This window comes from Rhinatrema bivittatum, chromosome 2, assembly GCF_901001135.1.
Source record: "Rhinatrema bivittatum chromosome 2, aRhiBiv1.1, whole genome shotgun sequence".
NCBI classification, from domain to species: Eukaryota; Metazoa; Chordata; class Amphibia; order Gymnophiona; family Rhinatrematidae; genus Rhinatrema; species Rhinatrema bivittatum.
This window is the reverse complement of record NC_042616.1, coordinates 246,501,312-246,527,102: the sequence shown is the minus strand read 5'-3', so window position 1 is coordinate 246,527,102 and position 25,791 is coordinate 246,501,312. Positions and strand designations below refer to the sequence as shown.

The window sequence follows — 25,791 nt, the reverse complement described above, 5'->3', positions numbered from 1 at the left end:
CACCTCCAAGAAATTGCCCATTAAATAGTTGGCTGTAATCCATCCGTACACCCCTTCTTCTTGCCCAGTTATGATCTGAGCACCCCTAAAATCAAAGGATTGGTTTCTGAAGTAGTTGTGAATGCCCGCAAGGATTTCGTTTGCTGCTTTCTCATTCTGTGACCTAAGCAATATACAGAAAACAACCTCAGGAGACGCTCATGTCCTTTCATTATGCCCAAACCCTGAAATTAAGGAAGATCTCTAAGAGATATCAGATGAATCCATGTTGTCTGAGATAGGCTGATCCAGTCCTGGTTTTGCCCCATGGCATATATGGAAGATGTAGTGTTTTTTCTCTTTGTAAATCAAGTCTGTAAGACCATGCAACCCAGGAATACATCAGGTGACTCGGAGTCATCTGGTAAACCAGATATCTCACTATATCCTTTTTGGAAATTATAGCTAAATTATTAGTTTTATTCTGACTTCAAGGCTTCCATGAGATAGAGATGAACCATATTGGGTTATATTAACATAAAATCCATTGAAAATGGCAACAATAATCTGTCTCTGAGCCTGCCCTCTGAAAGAAGAGAAGGCTTATGAGATCGCTGTGTCTGTGTGTCATCCTAATAATTTATTTGTCTGGTGTCCTGTCCTATCCATGCCAAATTTTCAGGACAAGGTTGGAATCAGGCAAGAAGATTCTGGGGTGTCTTTAGATTCGCCATATGTTCGGACTGTAGATATCTGTATATGTGCATCCTGGAAAGTAAGCTCCTTTAATTCTTGGTGGAACTTCTTGCTTTTTTTCAGCCAGTACAGTTTCAGTACAAAGGGGTACTAATGTTGTCTCTGTGGCTCCTCTGAAAAATTCTTTGAACATTTAACAGAATTTTCATTTTGTTTTGTTAATTATTCTTTACATTACAATTCCTAATCTGCTACAGGACACAGACAGAACTTTGCTTTTACAGCTGATTTCAGCTTCTTAATAGCAATGAATAACGTGATTGATTGTTGTTTTATCCTAATTCTTGCTCAGTTTTACTGGGATATCTTTGCTTTCGGAGTAGATTCTCTCCACCTTGCCCCCTCACAGCCGGTGGCTTTGATCCCCACAGTTGTCGATGCTACTTCAGTGATGAAAGATAATCTGCAGACTGTAAAAGCACGTTCGCTATGTACCTGCCAATAGGGCCATTGAAAGAGGCGGGCATGACAGGAGCCCTCCCAGGGTGCCAAGCTGGGGGGAGCACCAGTGCGCCATGCCACCCACCATCGCTGAAGAAGAGAGAGCTGCCACAGCACTGGCTTACACCAGAAAGCTTCCCATGCACCACGCACAGAAGAATCCCTTTGGCTCCCGCGCTTCTGAACCGTTATCCTCTACCCGCTTGTGGCAGTGGCCTGATTCATGGCCTCACTCCATTTACAGCAGTAATGCATCTGGAGCTGTTCTTGCTGCTGCTTTGCATGCTTTTGCTTTACACTGCTCTGCTGGCTCAATTCCCTTTTGAATTTAGAGTCTGGTAAAACCAGAAGGGGGTTCCCCTGGATGAAGGCATGCTTTTTGGGGAAGGCTCACCTCCCACTTCAAGTACCATAGAATTCTAATGAAAAATAAATGAAGGAAAGTTAGATTAATTAGGAAGGAGTATAACATATGGCCATAGTCAGGACATCTGAGAATTTCTAATCTTATCTAATCTTTTTTTTTTTTGGTGGGCTTTTCTTTTCTTGAGATGTTTGTTTTTTGTTTTTTTTTACTCCACCTGTTTTCTGAATTGTTGTCTTACTAAGTTATATGTAAAGCCTGTTGCTGAATTATTGTTCATTGTAAACCGATTAGATGTTCCAAACGATTATCGGTATATAAAAACACCAAATAAATAAATAAATAAATGTTTGTCACCATTAGAAAGCTAGTTAATATAAAAAGACATATTTTGTTACACTTCTTCATCTACTGCTTTTTGTTCGGCATACTGAAATAGAAAATTAAATGTTACCTGAGTAACCGCATTCCAGCTGTGGCACCGAGGTAAACAGGGGTGCTATTCTGCTGGTGACCTGGAATTTTCTCTTTAACTTTTTCCATACAGTCCTCGATGGATTTAGCAGCTCCTTGAGGATTATTCCCATAACCCGATATTCCAGAACCTGAAAGACAAGCAATAGTCATAAGTCCATTTTTTCTCTCTCCCAGCAACACTAATAACATTTTCAAAATCACATCAAGAGCATACTGTGTAATAAAACATACCAAATACTTTAGCTACCAGTTGCATGTACAGTAGCTTACCTTGCTGGGGGATTTTTGCTCCTTTTATGCATATATGAAATATATGTGAATATACAGTACCTTTTAGTGCCCAATATAGAGTTACACATGGTTATGCACAATAGAGATGTGCACTGATTTTTTTGTGTGTGTTTTCATTTCAGGTAGTTATCTGTTTGATTTCATTTTTAAAATGTTCAGGGTGTTTATTTTGTGTTTCCCTAATTTCAGAGTTAGTGCACGCTAAAGGAACTTAGTGCGCACTAACTGGATGTTATTTTATCCTAACTGGATGTTAGTGCGCCCATTAACTGCTATTAATCAAGTTTACTTAGGGAATAGCCACTGCTATTAATTGCATCAGTAGCATGAGATCTTCTTGGTGTTTGGGTAATTGCCAGGTTCTTGTGGCCTGGTTTGGCCTCTGTTGGAAACAAAATGCTGGGCTTGATGGACCCTTGGTCTGACCCAGCATGGCAATTTCTTATGTTCTTAACTGAAAATGTTACTGACAATAGGGATGTGAATTGGGTGCCGGAATCGGTTCCGGTTTTGCTATCGTGGACCCATGGGAAATTCCGTTTCCCGTGGTCCAGATGGTTTTGTTTTTCGGCTGTCCCAAGCCGAAGAAAACCAACCCACCCGACCCTTTAAATGTAATTATTTACAATGCCCCACCCTCCCGACCCCCCCCCCAAAACTTTCCTAAAGTACCTGGTGGTCCAGCGGAGGTCCCGGGAGCGATCTCCTGCTCTCGGGCCATTGGCTGCCAGTAAACAAAATGGTGCCGGTGGCCCTTTGCCCTTACCATATTACAGGGGCTATCGGTGCCATTGGCAGGCCCCTGTCACATGGTAGGAGCAATGGATGGCCAGAGCCATCTTAAAAATGGTGCAGGCCAACCATTGCTCCTACCATGTGATAGGAGTCGGCCAATGGCACCGATAGCGCCTGTCACATGGTAAGGGCAAAGGGTCATCGGCGCCATTTTGATTAGTGGCAGCTGATGGCCCGAGAGCGGGAGATCGCTCCCAGGACCCCCGCTGGACCGCCAGTTACTTTAGGAAAGTTTTTGGGGGGGTCAGGAAGGTGGGAGATTGTAAATAATTAGATATAAAGGGTCGGGGTGGGTTTGGGGTTTTTTTTTCTGTGTGCCCTTTCTCCCTCTCCCCCCCCCCCAAAACTATAAGAAAACCGCACGAAAATTTTGTGGGGTTTTCCTATCATTTTCGGTGACCCCCGATACATGATGGATTTGAAAATATCATACAATATTTTCATCCGTCAAAAAAACGATGCACATCCCTAACCAATAAGTTAAAAAGTGTCAATTGGGGAGCAGTTCGTTAGTAGAGATATGGTCCTTCATTCCCATTGGCTGTCTCCTTTGTTACTTGTTTGTGCTGCCAAGATTGCAAGGTGATATTTGTGGGGTGATAGCCAGTGCCTGGTAACAAGTGATGTAATAAATAATAGCCTCAAGTTCTAATCAGCAAAAGCATAGCGTGTATTGCAAATGCATATTTTGAATTCGCCAAAACCTTTGTATTTTAGGAAAGGGGCCCTGGCATTTTTGGACATGCATACTTTGAATTTCCTTGGTGTGTGCTGGTGTGTTTGGGTGGAGGGGTGATTGGTGAGAGGGGAAGTGACTGGAGTGAATGTTTGAGCTGACAGGTGGGATAGAGACTGGATGGGGTGGTGAATGGTGAATGGTGAATTAGAAGCAGCCTGGTATGTGTGGCAGGTGACCTGACACCCCATACAGTTACCCCTCACATACACCAGGCTGCCTCCCTCTCCCACAGGTCACCCCATACAGTCACTCCAAGCACTTCCGCTCTCACCAGTCACACCCTCTCCCATACACGCAACAGGATGCCTCTCTCTCTCTACCAGTCACCATCACAACCAGTTTCTTTCCTCTTACCCCTCACAGTCACCCCAGTTATTCTCCCTCTCACCAGTCACCCCCACATACACCAGGCTGCCTCTGTCTCACCAGTCACCACCTCAACCAAACTCTCTCCCACCTGTCACCCCATACAGTGACTCCAGTCACTCCCCCTCTCAACAGTCACCCCCACACACACCAGGCTGCTTCTCTCTCACTAGTTACCACCCCAACTAATCTCTCTACCACCTGTCATCCCATGCAGTCACTCCATTCACTCCCCCCTCTCACCAGTCATCTCACACACACCAGTCTGCCTCTCTCTCACCAGTCACCACCTCAACCAGTCTCTCTCCTACCTGTCACCCCATATATTCACTCCAGTCACTTCCCCTTTCACCTGTCACTCCCACAACCAAACACAGACATACATTAGGTGAGTTCAAAGTATGCATATCCCAAAATGCTAGGGCCCCTTTCCAAAAATCAAAGGGATTGGCAAACTCAAAATATGTATTTGCATTACATGCTTTTGCTGACTAGAACTTAATGGTATTATTATATCACTTGTTTGTTTACATTTGTTACTAGGCACTGGCCATCCCCACAAACACCACCTTACAACCTTGGCAAAACAAATAAGTAACTAAAGAGGCAGCCAATGGGAATACAGAACCATACCTCTAGCTAACAAACTGCTCTCCCAATTGACACTTTTTAACTTATCGGTAACATTTTCAGTTATTGTGCACTAACACCAAGTCCCGTTAGTGTGAACTAACACAAAATACAAATTTTTATGAAATTTTGTCATTTTTTTTCAGTTTCATACTGCTCCTGAAACAAGATGAAATAGACAATTTCATTGCCATTGTCTATTTCGTATAAAATGAATACTCATCCGTACTGTTAAATGTCAACAATAACAGAAGATGTGCTGCTCAAAACATTACACAAGTTCAGATGATGTTTCTAGAGGAATATCTCCAAAAATAGATTGAAATGTAATTTGAAGGTGCTTTTCACAGATTAATGCAAATTGGAGTGCCCTGACATGGAACCATGTTTCACAAGAAGCTTTGTCAGGAAGGACTTACATCTGTCAAACAAACATCAAAACATTACATTTGCTTTAACCTAGAAACAGTACTTTTAAATTACATTTGAATACATATTTTTGGAGATATTCCACTATAAATGTCATTTAGACTTGTACAATGTTTCAAGAAGCGCATCCTCTGTTTTGTTTTTTTTGTTGCTATTTGCTGGTGTGTCTCCAGTCAACCTGGTTTTGTTTGTTTTTTATGAAATGTCATTCATGTGCATAAGTACAGAATCAAAGAAGTTCACATGTGCTTGAGTGGCCAAATATTTCTGCCTGCATGCAGCCCTCAGTTCAGCAAACTAGAAATCTAGGAGTTCTCTTTGAATCTAACTTGTCTTTTAAGACACATGTCAAACTTCTAGCACAAAAACATTTTTGGAAGCCAGACCTGTTGCATAGACTAAAACCTTATTTGGAACTGGCAGAATTCTGGTTAGTGATGTAATCAATGTTACTCCCAAGGATTGATTATTGCAATTCTTTATTTTTGAGTCTTCCATAATTTACTATTAAAGCTTTGCAGGTCATTCAAAAGTCTTCAGCAAGAATACTATTCGTTTCTATGAAATGTGAACATATCACCTCCATTCTAAAGTCCTTGCACTCGCTACCTGTAGAATTCTGTATACAATGCAAAATCCTTATGATGATACATAATGCTTTAAATGATGATTTACCTTTCTGTATTAATGTGTTATTAAATATTCACTGACCAGTCAGTGAAGATATGAGGGTCATTTCCTACTTGATGTGCCAAGTCATAAGGTCATTCATCTCTCTGAATCAAGAGAGCATCTGTTCTCAGTGGTAGGTGCAATGCTATAGAACCAACTTCCAGTTATTCTACGGAAACGGGCCTATAAGCATTTAAAGACTCACCTATTTAAACAGTCTTTTTTTATTAGAATTCCGTTAGCCAATTTACATTGTTACTTTTGTTCCTCCCACTGTTTATATTTTGCATAAAGTGATCAATCATCTCTTTACTGTAGCCTATATAAGTCATACATTGTATTGTATACATTTCTGTGATTTTTGTTTTTGTTTTAAATTCATCTTATGAATGTCTTCTCTGGAAATTGTCTAGAATATAGGATAGCGTGGCCTACAAATTTTTAAAAATAAAATAAATAAAATTTCACATTCTGATAGTCAGTGACTTAAGGGGTTAGGGGCCACTTTGACATTCAAAGCGAGATGTACGAACAGAACAATGCTCTCTTGTGAAGATTTGATGACCTTTGGAGTGAGGAAACTCACCCAAAGATGAGATTTGTGCAGTGTTCTCTCAACCTAACTTGATGGACTCTCAACCTGGGTAACATCAAGCTAGGTTGAGAGAACATTCCACAAATCTCAGCTTTGGGTGAGTTTCCTCACTCCGAAGGTCATCAAATCTTCACAAGAGAGCACTGTTCTGTTCGTATGTCTCGTTTTGAATGTCAAAGTAGCCCCTAACCCCTACACTAATACCTAAACCTCACCTCGAGTTACTAGGTAGGCCTCCCATAGAGATATAAATACCTATCTAGCATAAAGGCATTAGAACACATCCCTTCCCTTTTCCTATCACATGAGATGCAATTGAAAGTTAACTTGGCAAAATAATGAAGGCTAAAGCAAAAATTTCAGAGATGGCCGTGCATCAGCAGTGTGAGAACAGAGGTGAGACAAAATGTACGTAGAGAAGTAAATCTCTGTGGGGCAGAGAGGAATATTCCCTAAATTGGCCTAATTTGTTTTGCTGAACGAGAGAAAATGCCACAGGACTACATGGAGGTACTTGGCCAATGGCACAGCTCCAGAATGTTGCAGAAATGAGGCCATCGTTTTTAGACTGAATAAAGACATTTTAGTTTAGTTTACTTTATAATTTGATTGACCACTTTTCAATAATAAAATCATGTGTAGAATTCAGAGTGTTCTGGACACCCATTTCTAATTTCGATCTGTAGGTGGGTCATTTTCAAAACCATTTCTGCACATAAAAAAGTGTTTTATGCGCAGAAATTGGATCTTTTAAAATTGCCTACCCTAGATGCATGTAAAAGTGCATGCATTCTTTTATGTGCAGAGAGCAGAAGCATTCCTGGGGTGGAGTCCGGATAGGATTAGCACTTATGCATGTAGGCGCATCATTTTGCACAAATAGCAAGTGCGGATCTGTGCACATGCTTTTTGAGATGTAGTTTTCAAAGGAAATGTTTTCCTTTTGTAAATTTACATAAAGTCAGCAGATAAAAAAATAACCCACAGACTATACACATTCTGCGTACAGTTTGAAAGTCGCCCATATTATGTCCCTGTGCCTATAAAAATCATTAGCAGCAAAAAATGTGTCAAACTTATTTTTAAATACTTCTGTAAAGATGCCGCAGTTAGTTGCAGTGCTGATTAGGACAGGAATTCTGTGTTGCTGGCTGAAAGCCGGGCGTGCGCTGCCAAACCTCATGCCCACACCAAATACTGGACATGAAGTGTAATGCAGGAACTGAGGCATACTGCCCTTCCAAAGGCAGATCTCATGATCTGGAGTGCCTATTTCCCAGTCAGAGCATGACATTTACTATATTTTAAGCCTTGGTAAATGTCTGTTAATAATAATGATGTATGAAAATCTCTTTGTGCTTTCTAAAACGGCAAAAAGGTAAAACAAATATGAAATTCTAATGTATTTGCTCTCATAGCAGAAAAAGATATCAAATGGTAATGCAAATTAATTTGGTTGTAGAAAGACAACAAAACATGTGAAAAATGATCTTAAGTGGTAGTTCTAATAATATTGTTAGTTACTTCTCGTTTTGTGTCACCTAACCAGTTCTTTTTTTTTAATGTATTATTTATTAAGTTATATCTTTTGTTACAATGAAACAATCCAAGAAAAAAAGGAAAATATACAAAATATAAACTTGGAATATATCCAAAAATATATCCATAAATTCAATCTTATTAGCCCACATCTAGAAGGAGGAGAGAGAGAACAAGATTCATAGGTGAGTCAGTTAACTTATTATACAGCCACATTATACCATTCTAGCCCAAACTAAGGTACAATAAAATATTCACTAAGTCTTAACTCTTAGAAAGCGATCTAACTGCAAAGGTTCCAGAAATACAAATTTATTATTCTGTAAACATTTACATGGAAATTTAAGGAAAAATCTAGCACCAATATCTAGAGCTCTGTTTGAAAGAAAGGAAATGTGTCCGACGGGTTTCAGTAGCCCTGGAAACATCTGGAAAGATCTGAGTTTTTTTGTCCACAAAAAGCCAGATCTTTACACTGAAAATATTTATAAAAAACCAGATCTTTATCCTGCTTCAATGAAAAAGAGACCAACAAAGTGTTATGCTCAGGCTTGTGGACCCTTGGCCGGCGAGAGGATGGTATACCTTTTGGGGGGTCCGTAGGCTCTCTCGTCGGGTGGCGAGGCAGAACAGGAGGCAAGACCAGCTGACTCTTGGCACTGGAGGCTGAGGCAAACTCGGAGGCGATGAAGAGACGAGATAAGGCGCTGTGTCTTCACCACTGGTGGTCTGCGGTCCCCCCGGGAGGAGCCCGTAGGGAACCGACCGCTGGGAATTAGGTGGAACTAGGGAGGTCAGAGCAACGGTGCAAAGGCCAACTGGAACTTCGCTCTGGAAGCCCGCAGTCCCCCCAGGAGGAGCCCGTAGGGACCCGGGCCGCTGGGACTTAGGTGGGCCCTTGGAGACGGAGTCTTGAAGGAGTCCTAGGTTGAGTGCCAGAGGGTCGTTACTCACCAGTCCGAAGTCGTGCACCAGAGAATCACCGCTTGCCAATCCGAAGTCAGGAACCAGAGAATCACAGAAGCCAAGCCGAAGTCAGGAACCAGAGAATCACCGTAAGCCAATCCGAAGTCAGGAACCAGGAACACCAAGACGGAACAGGAACCGGAGTCCAAGCGCGGGGAACTCACCGAAGCAAGCAGACTAGACAGCGAGGAAGGACGTTGCCAAGTCACTGGATGAGCAGAGGAAGTTGCCTTTTATACTTCCTCTGCCCTGGCTGATAGAGAACAGGTGAGACCATTTAGAGGGATGGGTCCCTTTAATTCTGTGGAGGGGGCGTGGCCTCGAGCTGAAGCATTGCGGCGGCCATTTTGGATTTCTCCCGCAGAGGGGAGACGCCGCTGGGGGGAAGCAGGATAGCTTCCCCTGCAACGGGCAGCGCCGGAGACTGCGCAGGTGCGATGGCCCAAGTCGGAGCCCTCCCCCGGGGCTCCCGTGGCGCCGAAAAACAGGTAGGGGGCTGCGGTCGTGGGGCGCCACGGCCACAGAGCACAACACAAAGTAGCTCTAGTCAAGATATTGTCTAAAGAATCTTCTAGGAAAGTGGAAATGCCAGGACTTTGCAAGACATTCATTTCCTCTTCCTGAGTAGGTATCGCTTTCTTATTAGGAAGATAATATAGTTTAGATAAAACAGGAACCTTATCTTCATCAAAAGATAATACTTCACAACTATACTTTCTAAATAATTCTCTAGGTGAAACTAATCTAGAGATAGGAAAATTTAAAAAGCGTAGCTTACGTGATCTCATTTCATTTTCCAACACCTCAATCTGATCCTTAATAAAGGATGTACAAGCAATTTGCAAAGGGACAAACAAGAGTTAAACAGAGAAATAGAGCCCTCTCCACTTTTAATCCTATTATCTTGATCTTCCATTTTAGCTCTTGTTTCTGCTGAAAAAATATGAATCTGAGACAGTGAATCAGACATCTTTTTATCTACCTTAGCAACCAATTTCCACATGGCCTCTTGACTTTATGGATCCACAGTGTTTATCCCACGCCCCTTTGAAGTCCTTCACAGTTCTGGTCTTCACCACATCCTCCGGAAGGGCATCCACCACCCTCTCCGTGAAGAAATACTTCACGGAGAGGGTGGTGGATGCCTGGAATGCCCTTCCGGAGGATGTGGTGAAGACCAGAACTGTGAAGGACTTCAAAGGGGCGTGGGATAAACACTGTGGATCCATAAAGTCAAGAGGCCGCCAATGAAGAGTGGGTGACTCGCCAGAATGATGGCTACTGCCTGGAGACAATACCCTTATTAAATAAACGTACACATGCTTACTGTGACTCCAACATCATTCTAGCTTCAACAGCAAGAGGAAATGTGGAAAAAAGGATCTGCACTCACAAAGGGGGGAGTAGCTGGCTTGTTACGGCGGTTACTACCCCAAACCAAATAAGCCTGTTACTTCAATTTCTATGCATATACAGCATAGTTCTCTGCTTCAACGGCAGGGGAGAAGAAAAAACTGATACTACACACATCCAGCAGAGCTCTCTGCTTCAACGGCAGGGGAGAAGAAAAAAAGGTTCACACTCACAAAGCGGGGAGTAGCTGGCTTGTTACGGCGGTTACTACCCCAAACCAAATGTGCCTGATACTTCACTTTCGATGCATTTCCAGCATGGCTCTCTGCTTCAACAGCATGAGAGAAGAATAAACTGATACTTCAAGCATATCCAGCATAGCTCCCTGCTTCAACAGCAGGGGAGAAGAAAAACAACCAATAAGGGCTGTATAACATAGTCTGAGTAAAACAAATAAGCATGGGTGTAGCTTGCTTATTGCCGCGGTTACTACCCCTACTACCCCTAACTAATCAAGCTAGATATTTCACTTGGATGCAGTTCCATCACTGCTTTCTACATTAATGGTGGGGGTGGAAGTGAAATAGAACCAAGAGCTAAGAGAAACAGATAAGTATGAAAGAAAAAAGTGTGTGAAGCTTGCTGGGCAGACTGGATGGGCCGTTTGGTCTTCTTCTGCCGTCATTTCTATGTTTCTATGTTTCTATAAAAGGGTAACATTTTCTGGTTCTTCAATTCCCTCATAGAGGGTATTATTGAGGGAAAAGGTACAATTGGGGGGGGGGGGGGAGGGGTTACCCTCCGAGGCCAGCAATGCTAAAGAGCTTGGCCTCGGCTGATGTAACCAATGGAGGTTGAGAGGCTACTACTAGGGCATCAGAAAGTGACGTTGCAGCAGGTTGAAAGTGTGGCTGAGTTGGCTCAGGACTTACAGATATCCCCAAGGGTGAGTTAACCCCCATACAGTCCCTAATGGATGACTCACCAATATGAGGAATGTGGTCATCCATGGGTCTATGCCTTACTGACGAGGAAGATACAGGAAAGGAGGTCCAGGCTTTAGATTTCCTTTTTCTCCCCATTTCGCTCCCTTTGGCGCACGGTTTCAGCTGCGCACCGCAGGGCCCTGAATTTAAAGGTGTTCCAGGCGCTCCTTGATGATGTTGATAGAGCCCAACTGGGGGGTGAGGCCTCTCCTCCTCAGGGCATCGGCACCGGCGCAAGCGGCGATTCAACCCGAGTATCCTTCCAGCTCACAAGTCCTTCCCCTCCTCCCCCCACCTAACCAGTTCTGCTCAGTTTAAGAGATGGCATCCATAGACTTGCTTTTTCTACTACAGTAAAGCCAAGGATGTTGGGGGGGCAGGGGTGGGGGGAGGGTCATCTAAATAGGATCTTGCAGGTAAATTATTTCTGCACACTTTTAATATATAGTAATTTAAATAATATTTCTGTAATTTGGCAAGTACAAAGAGTATAGGGCTCTTCAGGATTCACAGATGTGCTTTGAAACTACAGTATTTAACTATACTGTTCACTTTTTTTGGTCATATGGAAGTCAACATGTTGGAATATTTCTCAGTGTGTCTTTCGGAATGGAAAAGTTAGAATGGGTTTAATTGTCTCTCCACTGTCCTGTTTTAAAAAGCAAGTCCTATACACTTATTTGGGTCTTTTGAAAAAGTATTGAGGCCTGCCCTTAAACGGAACGACCATTCTCATCTCTTTCCTTCTTTCTATATCCCTTCAGGACGCACATTCCTGAACAACAGATGGATATGATGCCTTTCTAACGAGACTGCCAGCCACAGAAGATTCAAACAGAAACACTGCATTTTCTGTGCGTAACATCCCCTAATGTATGACAGGTTTAAACAGAACCATTAGAAAATATGTCTGCGTTGTACCTGTTGTGGCTGATCTAAGAGAGCGCAATCATTGTTAGTCATGCTTAAGCTGTAGATCGTCACTGGCAAACAGAAGGCTTCAGAAGGGGATGTTCACAATGGTGCTCGTGGTATTTAGACTTGAAAGCCAGAAAGGACTTCTACTCCCACTTTGCACAGTTTTAGGCTATACACAGATGAGAGAAGAGGAAAAGATAGGCTTGTGTGTAATCGCGTTGGTCTCCCACTCAGAGGAAGTTCTAAAACATAAGTTCTCAGTTCAAGCCTCATCAACGTGGACAGACTCTGTGAATGACCTTGGGCAAGTCATTTTTCTCCCTCTACCTCAGAGAGTCATTTGAAGACGAGGCATGTGTCTTAATCTGAATTTCCTAATCAATCAATAAAAAAAGTATAAGCACAGTCATGTCAATCTGTGTACCATTAAGATTGGCATATTCTCATTTTTTTACCACTATAAGAGCAGATATGTATGACTGCAAATAGAGGTAAACATGGAATGAAAAATAGTAGCACTCTTTCTGGGTTTTCATGTAGCCCTTTCCTTTTTGCATCATTGATATGTCATACCACTCCAGTTTATAGGGATGTGAATCGTGTGATCGATCGTCTTAACGAACGATTTTGGCTGGGGGGGAGGGAAATCTGATCGTCATGGTTTTTTCTGTTAAAAAATCGTAAAAAATCGTAAATCGGGGGAGGGCGGGAAAACCAGCACACCAAAACAACCCTAAAACCCACCCCGACCCTTTAAAACAAATCCCCCACCCTCCCGAACCCCCCCAAAATGTTTTAAATTACCTGGGATCCAGTGGGGGGGTCCCGGCGCGATCTCCCACTCTCGGGCCATGGCTGCATTAATAGAAATGGCACCAGTGGCCCTTTGACCTTACCATATGACAGGGCAAAGGTAGCGCCGGCACCATTATGGTTCCTGTCACCCGATGTCACGAGTGCAGGAGATCGCTCCCGGACCCCTGCTGGACCCCCAGGGACTTTTGGCCAGCTTGGGGGGGCCTCCTGACCCCCAAAAGACTTGCCAAAAGTCCAGCGGGGGTCCGGGAGCGACCTCCTGCACGCGGGCCGTATTGCCAATATTCAAAATGGCGCCGGCGCTACCTTTGCCCTCACTATGTCATACGACCCCAAAAGTCCAGCAGGGGTCCGGGAGCGACCTCCTGCACGCGGGCCATATTGCCAATATTCAAAATGGCGCCGGCGCTACCTTTGCCCTCACTATGTCATACGACCCGTATGACATAGTGAGGGCAAAAGTAGTGCCTGTGCCTCCTGACCCCAAAAAGACTTGCCAAAAGTCCAGCGGGGGTCCGGGAGCGACCTCCTGCACGCGGGCCGTATTGCCAATATTCAAAATGGCGCCGGCGCTACCTTTGCCCTCACTATGTCATACGAGCCCCGCTGGACTTTTGGCAAGTCTTGTGGGGGTCAGGAGGCCCCCCCAAGCTGGCCAAAAGTCCCTGGGGGTCCGGGAGCGATCTCCTGCACTCGTGACATCGGGTGACAGGAACCAAAATGGCGCCGGAGCTACCTTTGCCCTGTCATATGGTAAGGGCAAAGGGCCACCGGCGCCATTTCTATTAACGCAGCCGTGGCCCGAGAGCGGGAGATCGCGCCGGGACCCCCCACTGGACCCCAGGTAATTTAAAACATTTTGGGGGGGGGTTCGGGAGGGTGGGGGATTTGTTTTAAAGGGTCGGGGTGGGTTTTACGGTTGTTTTGGTGTGCCGGTTTTCCCACCCTCCCCTGATTTACGATTTTTTGACGATACATCGGGGGAATTGCTATTGTATCGCGGCTCTAACGATTTTTGATGATTTAAAATATATCTGACGATTGTTTTAAATCGTCAAAAAATGATTCACATCCCTACCAGTTTAGGTTCCCAAATACCAAGACTTCAGGCACAAAATGTCTCATATACTGAAAGATGGATCCATAGGTCTTAAGACGACACTATCCTCAATCCAGTGTTCATTACTGAGATTTTTTATCCACATCAAATGCAGCAAGGATGGGATGAATGGAGCAAATACGGTACTCAGTTGTATTTTACTATGTCTTCTTTAATTTAAAGATCTGTTTTGAGAGATGAGAGGAGAAAGGAGCTGATGCCAATTTCGTAAAGTACAAGGAACTCTACTCTCTGCTGTGATGAGCTCAGGCCAGCTGGTAAAGCAAATCCTCAATTACCAATTCAAGATCTTTGCCAGGAAAGAAGAACATTATTGGGATAAGGTTGTGTAGCCCAGGAAATCAGTAAATGCCACTCAGGGAAACACTAGTGCCTGATATATCCAATTTTCCTTCCTAAATACTAGCTTTTTAGAAATTATATTGTGTTGTCTTATATAAAAGAAGGAAACAGGTCTATCAAGAGTTCTTTTTTTTTTCATTTTGTCATCTGACACTATGTGAAGACAATTAGGAATGTGCATTCATGTGCAAAGAAAATGAAAAACTCAACAAAACACCCTTGTCTCCTTTCATTTGCAAACAAAATGAAAATAAAATTCTGCTGAAATTCATATTTTTTTCTCATTTCTACCATTTTGGAAAATAGCACACACTAGTTGAAAACAAACTAAGGGGACTATTTACTAAAGGTTTTCTCTCCTTCTGAGGTCAATATTCAAAAGCCATTTAGATGGATAACTCAAAAGTTATCTGTCTAAATGGCACAAGTGGCATATTCAGCCACTTATCTGGCTAAATTATGGTCAGGTAACTGTGTATCCAGCTATAATTTAGCCAGGTAAAAGGGGGCATTCCAGTTGTCTGGCTAACTTAGCTGAATATAGCATATATCCTACTAAAGCCTGGATTTATCAAAAGGTGTCAGACCTGTTGTATTTCCTGCATATGATGAGAGAGAGAGAGAGAGAGAGACTGGCCATAATGTCATCCCCATAGGTAGGTATTTGTATCCCTATGGTAGGCCCACCTAGTAACTCGAGGTGGGGTTTAGGTATGAGTGTAGGGGGTTAGGGGCCACTTTGACATTCTACGTGACACATACGAACAGAACACTGGTCTCTTGTGAAGATTTGATGACCTTCGGAGTGAGGAAACTCACTCCAAGATGAGATTTGGGCAATGTTCTCTCAACCTAGCTTGATGCAAAAACGCCTTATCGCATTTTGATAAATGACCCCCATAGTTAGCTGTAAAACCTTTGACCTGTCCAGATGCAGGCTTAAAGTTATCCGGCCTTGTCTGGCTGGATAATTTGCTACTTACCTGCATCCAGGCAAAGCATCTGCTGTCTGGTGCCACTGATGCAGCATTTGATGCGACCCCTCCCACTATCAGAACCCCCCTTCCCAGCAGGCTCCCTGGCCCTGTACAAAAGTAGCAGTTCAGAGTGAAGGAGCCACAGCAAGCTGCTGCCGAAGAAAGGAGGAGGGAAAAGGAGCCTGGAGCCATCATCAGGAAGGATGAAGGCTGTTGCAATGGCGGGGGGGGGGGGGAATAGTGGGAGATTCGTGGTGAGGGACATAGTAGGCAAGGGATGGGGGTAGAGAGGGATATGCTGCTGAGTGAACGGGAGGGAAAATTATTATTATTTTTTTTTTACAGTCCTGGCTTCTATCCACCAAAACAAACTCCAATATTTACCTGGAAAAATAATTAGTCTCTTTTTTTCCCAGTGATTTTCTCCTGTTTTTGTTCTTATCATAATAAACCCTGATAAATTCCCTGGAAACATTGTAAACAATAAAAACCAAAAAATGAAAGCTGCGAACTATATATCAAGCTCTGTTGCCATTTACTAGGCCATCTAGTAGCGATTTACTGGTACTGCCTCTATAACTTTTTTTTCCCAATAATTACCTACAGAGAGACTCCAGGACTCCCCACCCCAAATCTCTCCCCTCACATGCTCCAAGACATGTACTCAATTTGGGGCCTTGTCCCAAATATAAGATTTTTAAAAAAGAAGGTTACACCAATGCCTCTGCATGTCTGAGCTCCAGCAGGCTCCCCCTAAGAGTCCTAGCAGCACCTGGAGGCTGTTTGACTGGTGCTCAAGTTCTATTTTCTAAAACCCTATATTTTGTAGGATGTATAACTGTACTCGGATGGTTCTCTTCCTTCCTATCTAATAGGTCATTCCAAGTTAAATTGGACAATCACATATCTGATACTTTCCATATTGATATGGATGTCCCTCAAGGTTCATCCCTATTGGCAACATTATTCGATATTTATATGCTTCCACTGTGTAAATTACTGGCGGATTTAGGGATTTCTTTCTTTTTGTAGGCTGATGACATACAATTTTACATTCCATTCTCTAAATCAATTGAACAAACAGTGTTGACACTATCAACCTATATGAAAGCAATACAGCAAGTACTATCTCAACATAAACTAACATTAAACTACCCTAATAAGACTGAAATCATTTGGTTAAGCAGAAATTCTTCTATGGTTAAACCACCGGTTTTCGACCTAGGTACTTTTCAAATTACTCCCTCAAATCAAGTACGGGATTAGGGGATTTAGGTATCCAGTTAGATGAAAATCTACTATGAAAAAGCACATCAATAAATTAGTCAATACAGGTTACGCCTAGTTGTGTATACTGATTTCGCTGAAACCTTTATTAACTTTCAAGGATTTTCGTACTGTATTGCAAACTCTTATTTTCTCATACCTAGACCACCGTTAACTCTCTATTACTTGATCTGCCCGCATTTCTCTTAAATCCATTACAATTATTACAAATCGCTTCAGCTAGACTTTTATTAGGAACTAAAAAATGTGATCACATTACACCCTCACTGATTTCACTGCAATGGCTGCCAGTACAACCCCAAATCTATTACAAAGTATTATCGGAGTGACATTACAACTATACACACCTTATCAAGCACTAAGATCTCATATTTGACCCAAGTAAGAGACCATGTGTTTTCTACAGCGGGTCCAAAGCTTTGGAACTCACTACCTGAGATGTTATGTTTGATACCGGATAGAAAGAGATTTAAATGTGAGCTAAAAACATGGCTATTCAAAAATGTATATAATCTTACTTTAAATCAACAGAGTGCAAGAGAATGACAGTATCAAGAAGGACGAGAAATATTAATTTGAAGCATGATGAATAAAGTGTAACGAGGGAGTGAGGGAATTTCTCAGTATTAAGAAACGATGAGATTTCTTTAGACTGGAAGCATGTAGGACAAATGCTATGAAACATGATTTACAATGTACTCATTATTATTTTAATAACTGTTATATTAATTTCCTGTACTATTTGTTTTATGTTTATGTTCTTAGTAAGTGGTTTAACATGTATTGGAGCATTTCATTCGATATGTGTTAATTTTTGTTTTAAAATTATGAATGTTACTTCTATAAACCGTTGTGATCTCGACATGGAGCGACGGTATATAAAATGTCTAAATAAATAAATACTACTGCTTTAACAACATTTACCACACATAATCCATTTTCATTGAAAGAGCACAGGGAAAAAAAAATCACAAATGAGTACTGTTTCCATTTTAAGAGGCAGCAGCAGTGCTTCCTGCTCACTGCAAAATGTGTATCTGCCCTGCGTAGGGCTCAGAAAAAGCAGGTGGGTGGCCGCAGCGTCTCTTACTCTATCTCAGTTTCCGTATCTCAGCTAAGTTACCAGTTAGGTGGCCTCTGATAATTCGTACAGGAAGAGAGGGTGGCACGAAATAAGGTTACTGGATATTTTTCCCCGACTTCTGCTGATTTATTAACTGGAGCTCCAACTTTATCTTTCCTGGATTCTTTTTAATGCACGGGCCGGGAGAGACATTTATATCAGTAACCGGTTGTCAGTGGTTGGGTTCTGATCCCTAGCCTGGTTACCAGGCTCTGGAGTAGAGATCGGTCAAGCACATGATATAATGGACTAGCCTCAATGGTCAGGGCTGACTAGATCCCTCTGAGGACTGACAAGGCTTTGAGACAGAGTTTACCATATAATGTAGATAGCTGTCAGTCTCTTATATTTCTAGGAGAAATGCCTTGTAATTCCATAAACATCGGACTGAAACGTTAATGGGGGATGGGGAATAGTTCCACAAGATCTGTTTCTTTATAGGAGAAAGTTATTGACATGAATCCAATCCGAGGTCATTCTCGTTGAATGATACATAACATCTATTTATTTATTTATTTATTTAGAATTCTTATATACCGACATTCTTGTACAATTGACAAATCATATCGGTTTACAATCTAACAGAACAATCGCGGTTAAGGCGTTACATTAAAACAAAGCTTCTAAAAAACATCTTCTCAAAAACTATATTAGCAGCAATATTACATAATAGTTCAACTCTGGCACTCTCTAAGCTCAGTGGAGCTTTTTGGATAACACACTGGTGAGGCAGATGTCCTTTCTTGAACTGATCTGTACCTAACCTTCTGAATCCTACATCAGTGCAGTCACAAGTTACAACACAGATATATTACTCGCAGTTCTCCACCATCACCAGAAGTTGCTTCCCAGGAAAGGGGGGGAAAAAACCCCTCATTCTCTAAACTGTATTACATAATCCTCCTAGGGGTCAGCAGGAATGCTCAGACTAGGAAATGGATGGAAAGCTGAGCATCTGCATAACTTTGGGAGCTTCCCCTTCCCCCTCCCTTTGCTCTATCACCTCCACCCACCTTCTTTTCCCTCCACTCCCACCCCCAGTTGCATCATCACACTCTTGCACACCCCTCTGCTCCTACACTATCTCCTCTCTCTGACTACACTCACCTGAGACAGACGCCACACTCCTCCTATCCATCCTGTCCCCACTCGCCTGCCTGTCATGCGCATCCTCGCCCTCATACATGCCCCCTCCTCCCTCCCAACACACTGCATTCTCAGAGCAGTCACAAACTCTCACTCCGCTCTTTCTTGCCTAGAGGACGAAAACACAGACAGACAACAAGACAATAACAAAGCAATGCACTGCCGAGCTCCAATCAGAGACATGAGGAAGGGGGAACAGCAATGAGTAAACAGCACAAAAAACACAGCACTCAGCGACTGCAATAATAAGCTCCTAACCTGCCGCTAGCCTCTGGACACCTCCTACTCCCACAAACTCCAAACTACACCCACACTAGGTTAATGTAACGATCTGCTTTTTAGACTGAAAGGGGAGTGTCCTGTGATTATTGTCATGCGGGTACAGCAATCAAAACTGTTTGAAGATCATGCCACTGTACACAACCAATGAAATGTGCTACAATTTCCCGCTCTCACCTGTACAGCCAAAGCTGCATTTCCCAGGCTTACCGAAGCGGCCAATAAGAGCAGGCACTTCTTTTCCCGCTCTTACAAAGAGCCGCCATTATCGCTACCATGCGGTGTGAATTATCACCCATTATTATGGTTGCCATGGTTTCTACAGCCCACAGTAATTAGAAAATATGTCTACCTATTCCAGGATCAATAATTTCACTAAAAAGGAAGCCCCAAGACGCGCTCGCAATAATTTCCTTTTATGTGCATATCTTCCGTGCAGATTATCGGTGCGGATGCAGCTGCTAATTACATAGGGCTTTACTGCGCGTATGTGCGCCCGTTGCTTCATTTGTGCGCGGATTTGTGAAAAAAAACCCGCGTTCACAACTAGCACCTGTTTCACCGTGGGTCTTACTACATGGGCCCCCAAGTAAAGTATATCTCTGTCAGCTTCCACCTGCAGAATCCTAATGAACATTAAAACAGAGGCCTCTAGAGGTCTTGCTAGTGCTATTTTTATGGAAGAAAAGGTGCTGGTGCTCATATGCAGGATCCAGGGGGTTTTTTTTTGAGGGACCACAGGGCAAATCAAGCAGATGAAGGATAAAGGCGGCAGTGCTCAGTATTGTCAAATACCCCTTGAAAAGAGCTCTGGAACTTACAGCAGGGAGGGGTCTACCAAGCTGTTCCGCAGGGGCTTAAAGAAGTGTATAGCCTGCCATATGGTATGTCCCAATAATGTACGGGAGCACCTAGTCACATTCATGCCATGGGGCTACATATCATAGACATCTCGGTCTCCTGATCACTACAATTTAAATTCTTCGGTACATAGGAGGCCACTACTGCTTTAACCCTAGCAGCTCAGGAAATCACAGTGGTCCTTACCTTTAACATTGCATTTGAAGGTTTGGTTTACTACTCCTGTATTATTTTCCTTTTCTGACGGCCACTGGTACACATAGACCGTAGTTCGAGAGGATCCAGCATCAAGCACTATCCCATACTAAAAAAACAAAAACGATATACTGTATTTTAAATGAGAAACTCCCTCAAATGTCAACAGTAGTTAATAGAAGTTTTCAAACATGCAATGCGCATAACTTGCACCCTGTTAAAAGATAAATTCTTCTAGCACAAAACAGAATAGAATTATAAAAAAAAAAACCCATATAACAGGCACTTTGTAAGTCTGACAATATCTAAATTACTCAGAATTAGTAAAAACTGTTTTTCCCCCTTTAAAAATGTGTGTCCGATGATAAATGTCTGTGTGATGAAATAAGACCTGCAGGTTGATAGTGCTGATTCTCAAATTTCCATCTCCAGTTACTTTTTTTTTTTACAGAATTACTGTACTATGAAATTAAAGCACAAACCTCAGAACACATTTTGACCCGTTAGGCTAAGAGTAGCTGTCTTGAGAAGGTCAGGAGAACATTTATGCACGCAATTCTGATCAAAACAGTTGCAGAACTATTGTTTGGCATTTAAAGCTGTGTTGACATTTTGAGACTGTGCTGTTATCAAGCGTTAACTGACCTGGCAGTGGGCCCTAGCTGTGGAAGAAGAGCAAGGGGAGGTGTCCTCTGCATCTGTACCTGCTGAGGCCTCCACGGCTGCAACACAGGACCCCACCAGCACAAAAGGAAGAAGTGATGTGGGGTTTAGCTGGCAGCACCAGGCCTCCCCAAAGCGTGCATGTGCCAATTAAATCTTTCCTCTCGTCCCTACCCCAAAGGACAGTCCTGGCCTGTGTTATGTAAATGAACAGGATGCTCCGTTTGACTCCAATGTTGTGAAACTAATAGCAGGGCCAGTACTTCCTGTTTTGCTGCCCTGTGCAAGCAATTACCAGGCTGTCCCTCCCACAGATTCTAATGGAGACTTTCAAGGGCTTCTCTGTTTTGCCCCAGTATTAACTTTATGAATGTTTGAAAACCATTTATAGTTGAATTGGGGTTAGAGTAAAGTTGTCAGGTTTCTGATGGGAGAATCTGTGGTTCTCGGTAATTAGCTGGCTACATTCTTTTGAATACAGCCGGTTAAGGCTAAAGTTATCCAGCCACTTGAAGCCCGATAACTTTAAACCTAAGCAGCAATATTCAAAAGATATCCAGTTAGGTTTATAGTTAAGATGGCTACAGTACACTGGATAGCTTTAATCAGGATATTCAGTGGGTTGTTTATCCCACTGAATATCCGGGACAAGTTTTCTGGCTAACTGTACCTTTAAATAAGGTATCACTTGTTAGGTGAAGAGGGAATTGAGAAATATGTATCATAGAAGTCTGTCATTCTTGGCGAGCGTAAATTGCTAGGGACCGAGATTTAGCACCTCTTAGCCAGATAAGCAAGGACTTATTTGGCTAAGTGGGGGCAGCTGAATATCAGGTCACATTCAGTGGCTGTCACTTAGCTGGATAACTACCAATCCGGTTATTTAATTAGCCAGATAAGAGGTGGGTGGGATTTGGATGTTCCGAGGAGGAACTACTTATCTGGTTAACTTAGGGCCTCATTTACTAAGCATTGTTCCCATAGACACGGAATGGGAGAAAAACCTCAGTAAACAGGGCCTTAAGCCAGATAAGAAGCTATATTTAAACTTATCCGGTTATGGCCAGAAAAGGGGCAGGGGGGGCAATAGTATGCAGCCGGCTGCACTGCACACTATCGCCCCATAGCGCCACTGGAAAAGGTGGCATTATTTCCTGCGGTGTGTAAAACATTATCGCCCGCAGCGCTGCTGGGCCATAACCCCGCCCACACTCCTCCCCTTCCCCTGATTTAAACAGTACTGCCATGATAATTGTACATTGTAGTTTTAAAAATGACCCTGTAAGTTAGCAAAATAAGTTAGACCTGTTCTATAGTGATTTATTCGGGGATATTGAGCGGCATAACCGTCCTGCTGAATATCTGGCTTAACATGCTTAAACATTTAGTTTTGAATATCTGTCTCCTAATGTGTTATACTTGGCTTTTTTATTATTATTCTGAAAATGTATATTAACAATCATGACTAGCATTCATGTCCTGGTTGCTAACAACTTGGGTTAAATTTCAAACAATCTATACTACTCAACTCTGCTGGACAGTAACTGACAAGAACCTCCCTCCCCATGGCCTGTTATTCCTTAAAGAATGCGATCAAATGGATTTTAATATTTTATAGTTGCTTAAATTATCTGACGAAATCTTAGCGTGTGATGACTTGCACACTCTTCCCTTTCTTCACCCACCTTTTCTACTCTGTTTCCTCTTATATCTCCCGTTATTCCTGTTTAATGTGATGATTATGTGCAATGAAAATGTCATTTTCCCTAAACTCTAGTGACCCATTTGGAATCTGCTCATTAGCACATGAATATGACTAAGACATTAGCATATGGCACCATCTCCTCAGAGACCTGGTGGAAGCAGTCAGCATGAGAGCACGGTAAAGGGAGGTGACGCTGCACATCTTGGCTCTGGGAAATTGCTTAGGCCCGGTATTTCTGCTGTTCTCTTTTCAGTAAATGTGCAGGCATTCTTCTGGGATGTCGTACTGTATAGTACCACCAATGCTTGTGGTACTGCTTGATGCCTGCTATTCAACCAAGATAAAAGAGAAGGTGGAGCAAGACATCGAGTAGGTAATTCTGTTAGAGCTTCATCATTTAGTCCTGGGGGAATTCTGCGCTACTGCAAAATGCTGAATTTGCGCAAAATTTTCCCCCTGGGCAAAATTGCCAAATTCTGTGCAGAAAATGGCAAAGATGGAGGAGATTCCAGCATGCCGCAAGCAGAAAATGTCCTGCTCGTGGTGAAGATGAAGGCCCCGGTGAGAGTGAGTGTGTGTAGGTGAGAGAAAGAGCCTGGGTGGGGAGGGGGGTGAAAGAGAGAGCCTGGGGGTTGAGAGCATGTGTGAGGGTTCTTGAGTGTGGGTGCCAGAGAGAGGGAGCCTATGTGAGGAGATTATGAAAGAGTGTGTGAGAGACTGGGAGCTGATGTGTGTGAAAAAGGTATTGTGTGTATGTCAGGGTGCTTGTTTGTTTGTGAGAGAGGGAGCCTGTGTGAAGGAATGTGTGAGAGAGAGACATAGGGAGCCTCTGTAGGTGTGTATGCAAGAAAGAGAGGGACATATGAGAGGATGTGTTTATGTGTGTGAGAGAGAGAGAGGGATCCTGTATGAGGGGATGTATGTGAGCAAGAGAGAGGGAACCTGTATGAGAGGATGTGAGTGTGCACCTTAGAGAGGGAGCCTGTGTGTGTGTGTGTGTGAGAGAGAGAGAGGGACAGAGGAAGATTGTGTGAGGGACAGTACTGAGAGAGGGGTCAAACTCTGGGAGTGGAGATAGAGTGGAAGGGCTTGAGCCTAAAGGTGGAGGAAAGAGATACTGTCAGGTGGAGGAGTTGGAGCCTGAGAGCACAAAGTGGCCATGGGAGTAGGGAGAGAGAGAGTGGACGGGACACTCTTACAGTGAACTTCTAGGGAAATTCTGCTCAAAATATTTAAAATTCTGCATCTTTAAGTAATAACCTTTTTCTGTATTAATTTATAATGTAATTACTTAAAGGCTGACATGTATATTGTGTTATGTTGACCAATATAATATAAGCAGAATTTTGCAGAATTTTAAGTTTTTGTGCACAGAATTTTAAATTATTGTATGCAGAATTTTAAATTTTTTTACACAGAATTCCCCCAGGAGTAACCATTGGCCATTTTTAAAAATAGCAGCGATGCCATCATGTTACCCTGACATGATCAAACTTAGAAACAGCATATCCTGCAGCACTGTAAGATAACTATGCATGAGTAAAGAGTTCCTAGTAACTTAAGGGAGAAATTTCAAAGGTTTAACTGACTAACTTCAAGAGTTAGCCAGCTAAACATCTGATGTTAAAAATGTATCCCTGCTGAGTGGTTAAATTTAGTTGCTCAAAAAATGGACAGCCCCAGAGTCTTGGATAGGTCAGGGGACAGAACTTGGCTGTCTAGTGCTGAGCAAAAAAATAAGTTGGCCAGATTTTGGCCAGCTAAATTTAGGAGAATTTTCAGTGGCAACTTCATAACCTACCATGTTAGATTGTGGCTGAAAATTGGCTTACTTTAGCCAACTAAATTTAGGGATTCAATATCTCATCACCCATTGTGTACTACTCTTTGGATTTCTGCACTTCAAATGCATGAGACAGAACTTTATGCTTAGGGACGCTAATTCTCCAGCAGCCTGTACGATATACATGCAGACTTTACCCAGTATTTTCAAAGGTAACGTTTGTGTGCAAGTTTGTTTAGAAAATACTCGAGTAATTGGCCAAGTATGTGCCCTAGCAGCTAAGCTTTAATGCTAAAAAATGCGGAGTAATGCATTTAGGGTGCAGAAAAACAAAGGAAAGGTACAGTATTGGAGGTGAAATTCTTCTAAGAACAAAGGAAGCGCGGAATCTGGGGGTAATTGTATCTGATGATCTTATGGTGGCCAAATAGGTGGATAAAGCGACGGTAAAAGCCAGAAAGATGCTTGGCTGCATAGGGAGAGGAATGGTCAGCAGTAAAAGGGAGGTGATATTGCCCCTGTATAGATCCCTGGTGAGACCTCATTTGGAATACTGTGTACAGTTCTGGAAACTGCACCTTCAAAAGGATATAAACAGGATGGATTTGATCCAGAGGGTGGCTACTAAGATGGTCAATGGTCTTCATTCTAAAGCATATAAGGATAAATGTAAAGATCTAAACATGTATACCCTGGAGGAAAGGCGAGATGGGAAGAAATGATAGAGACATTCAAATATCTCAAAGGTTTCCATTCACAGGAGCCTTTTTCAATAGAAATTAGATTCTAGAATGAGGGGTCATGAGATGAGGTTGAAAGGGGGTAAACTCAGGAGTAATCTTAAGAAATATTTCTTTACAAAAAGGGTGGTGGATGTGTGGAACTGCCTCCCAGTGGAAGTGGTGGATACAAAAATAGTATCTGAAATCAAGAGCATGGTATTAATACAGGGGATCTTTAGAGAAGTGATAAGGATTATAATGCTAAATTAATTGGATGGATGGGTATACTGGTTGATAGGGATGTGAATCGTTTTTTGACGATTTAAAATATCGTCCGATATATTTTAAATCGTCAAAAATCGTTAGAGGCGATATTTAATAGGAATTCCCCCGATTTATCGTCAAAAATCGTAAATCGGGGGAAGGGGGAGGGCGGGAAAACCGGCAAACTAAAACATCCCTAAAACCCACCCCGA

At 42.6% G+C, this 25,791-nt stretch overlaps 1 protein-coding gene across 1 annotated transcript in view; it reads right to left on the bottom strand.

Moving 5' to 3' along the window:
- Window positions 1–25,791, bottom strand: part of LOC115084458 (ectonucleoside triphosphate diphosphohydrolase 3-like) — a 70,047-nt gene that overhangs the window by 24,503 nt on the left and 19,753 nt on the right. The window contains exons 3-5 of the mRNA XM_029589368.1: window positions 20,434–20,551; window positions 1,995–2,145; window positions 4–163 (exon numbers count right to left, since the gene is read on the bottom strand). Coding sequence (XP_029445228.1) covers window positions 4–163; window positions 1,995–2,145; window positions 20,434–20,551 — 429 coding nt within the window. The remainder of the gene's footprint in view (window positions 1–3; window positions 164–1,994; window positions 2,146–20,433; window positions 20,552–25,791) is intronic.